The sequence below is a fragment of the Colossoma macropomum genome, unplaced genomic scaffold, assembly GCF_904425465.1.
Source record: "Colossoma macropomum unplaced genomic scaffold, Colossoma_macropomum, whole genome shotgun sequence".
NCBI classification, from domain to species: Eukaryota; Metazoa; Chordata; class Actinopteri; order Characiformes; family Serrasalmidae; genus Colossoma; species Colossoma macropomum.
Window position 1 is genome coordinate 26050512 of NW_023494787.1, and position 9278 is coordinate 26059789.

A 9278-nucleotide genomic window follows, 5' to 3' on the forward strand; every position below is an offset into this window, starting at 1 on the left:
ACATTGTAATAAATCACGATTAGTCCTGATTCATGTTCATTTATCTTTGTGAAATCTAGTAATCTGCCATGTTCAAGCAGTCTGCCAACAACTCAAAATGGCTGAGGAACGTATTCCTGTAATCCACAGATGGTATTTCTACTACAAACAAGTCGGCCAGCAAGCATGTCTCAATATTCATCGCCACGCAGTAAGCCAGGCTGCTTTACTCCATGAGTACATCAGCATATGGCTTTGCCATTGCCCCCACTGACAAATGAGACAGTGACACTCGGTGCCCTCTCAGTAAAGAGCTCACAGGCTGCCAAAGCCAGCCCCCTCCTGCGTTCTCCACAAGCCTGAAATGCAGAAAGCAGACTGTTTAAAGGCCCCCCCCATGCTGGACCCCTAAGCTTAATCACTGTTCTTCAACTACAGGCCTCCAAAAGAATTTTCCATGTGTTGTGTTATTAAAATAATAGGTCGACGGAAAAATATTATTTACCCAATTTTCCCCTTCTCTCAAATGCACTCAGTCAGCTAAAATATATTTGCTTCTTCTGTTTTGCTCTGGAGCTATGAGGCTAATGTAGCTAACTGCATAAAACTATGATATGTGTCTAAAAAACAGTAGTAGCAGCTTGCAGGATGAATGTTGTCCATATTTTGTCCTTTTTTTTAAATAATGTAGTTGATCTCTGAACAGCTACATCTGGGGGGAAAACTATAAATTTAACTTTTCTGCAAATTTTAATGCATGAGAGAAATCAAAGCAAGTGCAAGTTGAGAGGGGAATGTGTAGTGTATAGTGTGTAGTGACAGGGCAAAAGTTCTCAACTAACACTCTCAAACCGTCCATTGCAGTAGTTTTGGGGTTTGTTGGCGTGTTAACCATTGACTATTGCCGCGTTCAGCTGCTCTCCCTTCTGCTTGAGCTGTTGTGAATTCCCACTGGTATGCAAAAACTTCAAACTCTCAGGGTAAAAGAGCGCCGAAAATATGGCCGCTCAAAAAGCAACAGCACATACGTCCCGCAGATGTTTGCGCTCTTGATATAAACACACACTAGGCTAGTGTCAGCAGCGTGTATCTAGACACATCTCATCATTCTTTCCATTTTTGGGGGAAAAGGAGAGAAAGAATAATGTAACTGTTCTCAGGAGTAACCTTAGACAGAGTAATAATAACAATGTGAAGCAGTTTAGCTCAAGGGAGAGAATCAGCAGGGCTGGAATTGCGTGGCTGATGACAAAACAAGACCACTCTGGGATTCCGTCACGCGCCCCAGAGCCCGGCCTGCAGAGGCCATTAAGGATCACGTGAAGACATAGAGCAAGCCAAAAGACCCTGCTACAGGGATGGCTTGAAAAAGCTGGCTTCAGTGTGTGAGCATCATAAAAATAATTGTAAAAAGTGCAATGAGAATGATGGACTATAGAGAGGACAGAGACTGTGATGGATCTGCTGATTCAGACATTTGTGAGTATTTAATTTTGACTTTGCTAGACCTCTGTTTTATTTAATAAGCCTTAAAATAAAAATGAAGCCCTAGGCAAAAAGCCTTTTATTTCATTAAATTACTCTGAGTGTAGCAGGTTTATCTTTATCTGTTGTTTTGTGGAAGGTTTTAACTTAAAATCTAGGTTTATGTATGTTTTAAAGAATGCAAAGTTTATACAATAACTTCATAAAATTGATGATTAAAATATTTGGAAACAGTAAAGTTATTCAAATAACTGTCATTTATACAATTTTCAAGACACCACATGCATTATTTGTGCATTAATTTAATCAGTAAAACAGGAATTAAACATTTGTTTATCAAGCTTAGTTGTAGCTAGCTGCCTGCTCTCCACACTGTGAGAACAATTTCAGAGCAAGATTTCGTTACTTTATTTGCTGCCACTAACTTATCATTTTCCAGTGGATACTTTCACATGGGTCTGTTTTTGTTGCAGCACAATTCTGACCCTACATGTCACAATGATAGCAAAAAAACTATAGTTTGTGGCTAGCTGTTGCGCATTTCAGTCAAACGTGCCCTTCCTGTCAAAGTAAACGGTTCTTGGCAACACAAATCTTACCAGACTCTCTGGTCAGAAGCAAGACCTGTGAAACTCTGTTTCTAGGGTTTAGAATTAATCTATCTAATTTGAAACAGAAATGTTGGTTTTAACCCCAAGTGCAATTTAAATAAATGTCCTTGCTAGATAGAGAGGAAAATATTTGATCAAAAAACTAAAATATCTGACAGTTTCATCCTTAGTATTTTTAATTTTCCTCCCAATGTAGCTGGTTTCTTTCTTCCTGCATGACAGTGCCAGTGGTCAAGGCAGTGGAAGGACAGTCTGGACCTTTTTCAAACTACTGGACACATGACACTACTGAGAACCTCGACATGTTTCTAGCAGCTCAGCAAAGCATCTGACTCTGCCATGTGACCAAGCATACACCTCACTGCCAGGCATGTAACATTGTGACAAGGGATAGAGGGGCCCAGCGTACTTTTCCTCCAAATGAGATTCCAGCCAGATGACAGCACCAGCAGCACTGTTTCTCATAGGGCTGTGCTGAAAGCAGTGCTTTTACGAGATGAACCACTCAGGGGTATTATGGACATGTTTTCATTCGCAGATTATGTCATCACAGACTATCAGCACTTGAAAAGAACAGCGGGCAAACTGCTGTAGAATACAGATTCAGTGCACTGTATGCACTGATGCACACTGCTGAGTGTGATATATGTGATAATGTACAAACCAAAACTGTGGAAATACAAGCCACAGAGCTTCTAACAAAGAATGGAAAACTAGCCTCAGGTGAAAGAGCGGCAAGAGTGAGGGGTGAGAGAGCGGTCAGTGTGCGCGTGAGTTTCTCTTTGATCTGTTCATCACCTCATCACCAAAACGTGTAACACACACACAAAACGCTCTCAGGAAAGCGAAAATAAGTGATAGAAGCAATCATCCCCCATGAACATGGCATATCATGATAAAAATAATTCTTTTCCCTGTAAACAAATGATCTGCTACTTTCACACTGCCTCAAAATGATCTCATCCTTGTTAACCTGAGCTGTAAATGCATGCTTCACTTTGCTGGGATAACTTTTGTCACCGTTAGCACTGGTTCCTCTATTTCTTATTTACCTGAAAGAATCATTTCTAATTATGTAGGCCTTCGGAAGAGGTGTAATTCCCAGCTGTTAGAAAGATATTCCTATGAGGTAAGTCTCAGATGGTGAGGGAGCAGTGACCTTGCATAAATCTCCATTTTGAAAGCTGGAGAGCTCCCTCGCTTCCTGAGAAAAAACCATGCAAATTACACATTCAAACAGCTGGCCACAGACAACAAATCAAAACACAGTCGATTTATGTGGGATAAATTCTGCTTAAAAACACAGACGTAGACAAAACATTAACACAAAAGAAGGCATGAATATTTCCCCTGAGCAGGCCATTAACTAGAATAAAATGTATTTTGACTTGATTTTGGTGGCTTTTTGTTTACTCAGCTGGGAAAATGTGGTCTCTGAGGTGCATCAGTTGTAATCAACACATAGATTTGCCTGGTGGTTACCAGTCAGACCACTTTAATTGCCATGTCAACATGATGCCAGCATAGAGAATCAATGTGCTGTGCTGGGTTTCACTGAGATTGATACAGCTTTCATGGCTGTGGGGCACGCTGACTGAGGTTCTGATCAATGGGAGGAGACAGCACAAACCAGCATGCCAGTCAAGCATGGAATTACACTGGCGCTAGTGCCAGCCCTGTGGCATTTCACAAGAATGTACAAGAGATTGGATCCTGGGTTATACACATTCATTTACTACTGAGCTGCTTAACTATGGACTACAATGAATCATTCAGTGGTGCGAGCACAAATTCCAAAATTCATGACATAATATCACAGAATGACACTCCAGCCTCTATAGTGGAAACACAGCATATCTGAACAAAACACATCATCAAAAATTGAAAAGGCTGACCATGATTAGTGACCTCACGCAAAATAATGAGTCATTTAAAACACTAAGCCAAATAACACCACAGCACACCACCGCTGACAATACAGCAGTAGCAAGCAAACAATTCTATATTTTAACACAAAATTACAGGTATTGCTTGCTTTCGTAGATAGGTTGCTTTTGTACTTTGCCGCTTGACTAACCATAAGGCTCATAAGTCTACGAAAAACTTTGTACAATGATGCAACAGCACATGTCTGCATATATAGTATGTGAGACATTACAGAGGATTACATAAGATCATATTAAAGTCACTTGGACACTAAACTTTGATGTAGCATGTGGATAAATCTGAAATATTTAGAGATTTGGTTGAAGCCAGAACTGTTCAGACAGAAAATAACAATACACAGGGCTGCATTTCTGTCTGGAATATGAATCATAATTATTTTGGCCTCAGCAATTAGTTAATTGTGAAAGGCCACAGTTAATGTTTGTCATGAAGGTCTATGCCTACTGCAACACAATTAAAAACATTTCTTGTGCTTCGGGCGTCTTATACTACACATTATAGTCCTCCAGGGTATGCAGCTACAGCCACATTAGGTGAGTCATAAGGGAATTATAGCCATTTTTATACACAATCCCTCCATTTTATAGTTTATACATAGTCCCTCCATTTCACAGTACCTAGTTGTAGGTACTGTGAAATGGAAAGAATGCAAAGAACTCTTTAATCATACAAAGGGTTCTTTTATTGTTCATGGTTCGATATAGAACTGTGTTCCCTATTAATTAACCCTTAAAGAACCATCTTTTTAAGAGTGTATATAGGTTTTATCTTCCCTGGTGGTGCTTTATTGGTGCAATAATGCATTTTCAGTTTTATGCACTTTTTACATTCAGTCTTGTCTTCAGTAAATGAAATATCTGCTCAGTGGGTTCATGTTGGGTGACTGACTTCGCCAGTCAAGAATATTCCACATTTTGGTCATGCAAGCCCCAGAGCTGCTTTAGGTTACAGTATGTTTCAGGTCTTTGTCAAACAACAGCAGCAGACGGTATATGCAAATTCCACATCAACCCCAGGTCTTTTGGTGGGCCTCTGTGTGAACTAATGATGTAACGTCATACAGTCAGTCTGGAAACAAAATGAATCAGTAAAATGCCTCTTTACATTTGGACAGTCTAAAATGGGAGTACAATGTAATTCCTAAACATTGACCCAACACAAATATATGCCCTCAAATTAAAGCTCACAGTCTACATTTTTAACTTTTGTTTCATTTCAAATATAATTTCACTTATTATGCTGGAGTACATAGCAAAAACAACAAAGAAAATGTGTCACTAGGCATTTACTTAAGGACTGCACTGTCAGCACCTGTCAGTCTGATCAAGCTTTCTAAACTGTTCATTCCATTCTGAAAAGTCCTAAATTGTACTAATCAGACTAAATATAGACAGAAATATAGATATAGATATGAGTTATGCACCATCGAATATATGGCTGACTTTTGTCTAAGCTCTGTCAGACAGGCTATTTCAAATAATCACCTCCCATAATGAGCTGGAAAGCAGCTGTGAAATATTTGAATTAAACACAATGAAACACAATGGACAGCCAGAAGAGGCCTTAAAAAGACAAAGAGTACAGCGGGGGAAGAATGTTAAGAATGTTATCTCGCTCAATTAACAAACTGAAAAATGTACAGCAGCTCAGAGTGGCATTTGCTCTGATTAACTGGCATAGATGATTTGCAGACCAAGGCACTCCATGTCACACCGGTCTCGGACAAACTGAATAGGTGCGAATAAACAGTCAGAGGGAAAAGCAAATCAAAACCGCCTTCTCGTTGACAACGGCAGTGAGAGCTACTGCTTTGAGATCATTTCGTAGGCAAATATGCCTAGTAATCATTTACTTTCCGCAGTAGACTGTTTTACATAAAAAAAAGTATACAGCAGCCAACACAGGATACATTTTAAACCTGTACAAACGTCCGAAAAGTTACGCAGGTGTCGCCTCTCGTATTTCCCTCATGTGTGTTTAAGCCATAACGCCGGCAGAAACCGTCCGTATGGTCTAGACGACCGTTAAAAACCGTTTGAGGAATCTGACTTTTTAAAAAATCCTCATTAAACAAACAAAGTGTAGGAAGACGTCGGTGTACACTAGATATTAATACACATTAATGTCGCTACCGCTACAAAGCAGACTCGTTTATTACTTTTACTACAACCTGCCAAAGGTTAAAAAAGTACAATTCAGAGGAGGTAATTAACCCAGGAGTGCAGCCAACATCGTCTGCTGAAGAGTTTCCCACCAGCTACTCAACCCCAGAGGAAAAGCGGTGCTGTTACCGCTAAAACTCACCCTCTCCCCCGAAAGAAAGGCAGTCAAGCCGAGGGTCAATAGCATCCAAATGTTCCTCATAATTCCTTGGGTAAGTGTGCGGCTTCGTGCAGAGAACGATAAAAAAAATAAAATCCCGTTTCCACTTGTGAGCAACTCTCCCGTTTTCTCCCCCACCTCGGCCCTCTCTCCCCCTGCTTTTCACTCAGGAGTGCGAGCCCACCGGATACGTGTTGCTTCGCGCTACACTAGTCCTCCGCGCGCACTTTTTTTCTGCACATGGATTTCTTTTCTCCCTTTGTTTTCTTGAAAAACGTTCTCCTCGAAGCGCGTTGAGTTTAAGTAATCCTAATCTTTACTCTTTATTTTTTTCTCGAAGTCCGCAGGTTACGAGTTGTCCGCGTCCACGCGTTTACAGCGACTCGCCCTCAGTGCCAAACGCTCAGTGGAGCACGAATGCGGGTCAAAGGAGGGAGAGCCTGGCCAATGATTGACAGATCCACCGACCATATGGGCGCATCGTCAGAGAGAGACGGGAGGAGGAGGGGGGAATACGGCGTGGAGTAAAAATGAGTGTTTAGTTTCCTCTCTCTCTCTCTCTCTCTCTCTCTCTCTCTCTCTCTCTCTCTGTCTCTCTCTCTAAGGTTTACTACAGCTGAAGGTTGTACAGACAGCCTCTCGAACCTGTTTTTGCTCTTTGTTGCGACTATATTTTCACTTTCTTTAGGTTTCTCACATTCTTAGGTAGGATTCAGAAATTTACAAATGAAAATTTGTTTTGTCCCTTAAATTTTTGTACAAAATATACATTTTTCTCACATTACTGTCTGCTCTGCCTTTTGTCCACGAAGCTACAGTTAGCTTCTTATTCGAATTTTCCGTTCCACCTTAAATGGTGCAGCAGTTCCATTCTGGCGCCTGTACATTCGGACGCCTGCAAAGGCTACGCCATTTAAGGTGGAACGGAAAATTCGAATAAGAAGCTGTCGAATAGAAACCAACTTCATCCTCGTTCACCTGTACGGTATGTGCTGTCTCCCCCTAATGGATACATGATGAAATGTGGTGTAGAATCCAGAAAACACACACCAGTCGGTACACAAAGAAACACCATACCAGATCTATTTTCCAGATTACCTGTTTATCTTTGGTCATTTTTTAATATTCTCTGGAAAAGTATGGGTGCCATATTAAAGTAAGTAAATAAACAAAGCGTGGGCTAGAATATAATCATTACAGATGACCTCTGCATAACTCAGAATTGTCTGAAGATATCAGAGTTGAAGATGTCACTCCTACACTCAGAAACCATGCCACACACCTCCCCCTCCCAAAAAACAAACAAGTGCACGTGCGCGCACACACACACACACACACACACACACACACACACACACTTCACTGCTCTCCTCTGTAGGCTTATCCAGACCCAGATTACTGGCCACAGCGTCCCAGATTACCCAGCCAATTAGGGTGATGGCAAAGCTCCTTCTGCTATTCTCAGTTACGCTCTTGAAGGCTGCCAACACACATGCTGGCACAAACATCCTCCATGCCACAGGGGCTACACACTGACTGATGAAGCAAAGTGTCAGACACTTGGAAAAAGAAGTAATTTTAATGATAAGATGTTTAATGTACACCTCCTATCTGATGATGTGCTGAATGGGTTGCTTTAACAGTATGTAAGTATGATTTTAATAACCCTGTATAACAGCATCACTTAGTGGTAGTGCCCTTTGATTAAAGGAGAATTCCACCATCAAAATTTCTCTTGAACTCAGCTATTTAGATGTAAACAAATCATTTGATGTGAAATGGCTCATTGTATAGAAACTTGGAGAATCAGATTTCTTTCTAGAGGTGGTCATAGGAACCAGGGGTTGTGATGTCTACAGTGCAAATATAGCCATTATTTACATGTCTTCTGAGGTTGTATATGTGGTGCTGATAATGGTAAAATAGTGGGCACTATTTCCCTGCATGTACCTCTCTGCCATCATGCATTTAAGTAATACATACATTTTAGACCAAAACTATCATAAAACAATGTCTGAGGCATCAGAAAACAGATTTGTTACCATTTCTCGTACTGGCTTTCTGTGGTAAGCATTAAATGCTTCTGGCGCCTAGTTCCTATCACTACTCTATGGAGCATCTCACATCAAACCACTCTGAAAGACTGTGTTTACATCTTAACCACTTAATTATGGGATATTCTGTTATAAAATCAACCACACAAATAACGAGGTGAAGCAAGTTATACCTAAATCCCTTAACATTCCAAAACTTCTATTATAAAACGGATAGTTCTGATTCTAAAATCTGATTGGCTGAGATCCATGATATACGCACACCTATGACCGCTTCTGAATTGTGACTTACTGAATTATGTATTATTACACCATGGCACAAAAAAACTCTTGTGCTGTTAATGGAATTATCTTTGACTCTCATGCTGCTCGCATGGACCACCGAGTATAATGATGAGGTAAGGACCCGTTTTGCGTTTAAACTGAGGGGCTTACAACTTGTGTTCTTAACTAGATCTAGCCTGAATTAGAACCGCTTTGAGATTCAGCTCCAGCGCAAGAAGAGGAACGCCGCTGGATTGATGCTAAATAAGACTCGCGGTGGTAATTTGGTGACCAAAAAGGACTTATAAAGTGAATGTTTTTGTATTTAACAGTGCTGTGTTATCATATGTTCATTGTTATATGACAAAAAGTTAAAAAATTCATGAAATGACTACAATATGCAGCAATGGGTGACCGAATATTCTCCTCATTCAGTGGTCCATGGTTGCTTGGCAATGATACCGTACTCTAAAGGAGCTACATTTCTTGGTGGAATACTTGTTTATGCCAATTATTATTAATAATAACAAATAATTCTCTGAAAAATTGTGTATTTTATTATATATTCTGTTGGCTGCTGTTTTATAAAAGCAATAAGCCACTTAAGGGCCATGCA

The 9278-nt window shown here is 40.3% G+C and overlaps 1 protein-coding gene across 3 annotated transcripts in view; it reads right to left on the reverse strand.

Moving 5' to 3' along the window:
- sdc2 (syndecan 2) overlaps window positions 1-6783 on the reverse strand; it is a 33559-nt gene extending 26776 nt beyond the window's left edge. For 2 of the 3 annotated variants that reach the window (XM_036566649.1, XM_036566647.1), the window contains exon 1: window positions 6327-6783. In XM_036566649.1, coding sequence (XP_036422542.1) covers window positions 6327-6386 — 60 coding nt within the window. In that variant the 5' untranslated portion in view covers window positions 6387-6783. The remainder of the gene's footprint in view (window positions 1-6326) is intronic. The other variant, XM_036566646.1, reaches the window with a different exon arrangement.
- Between the last annotated feature and the right edge of the window lie 2495 nt (window positions 6784-9278).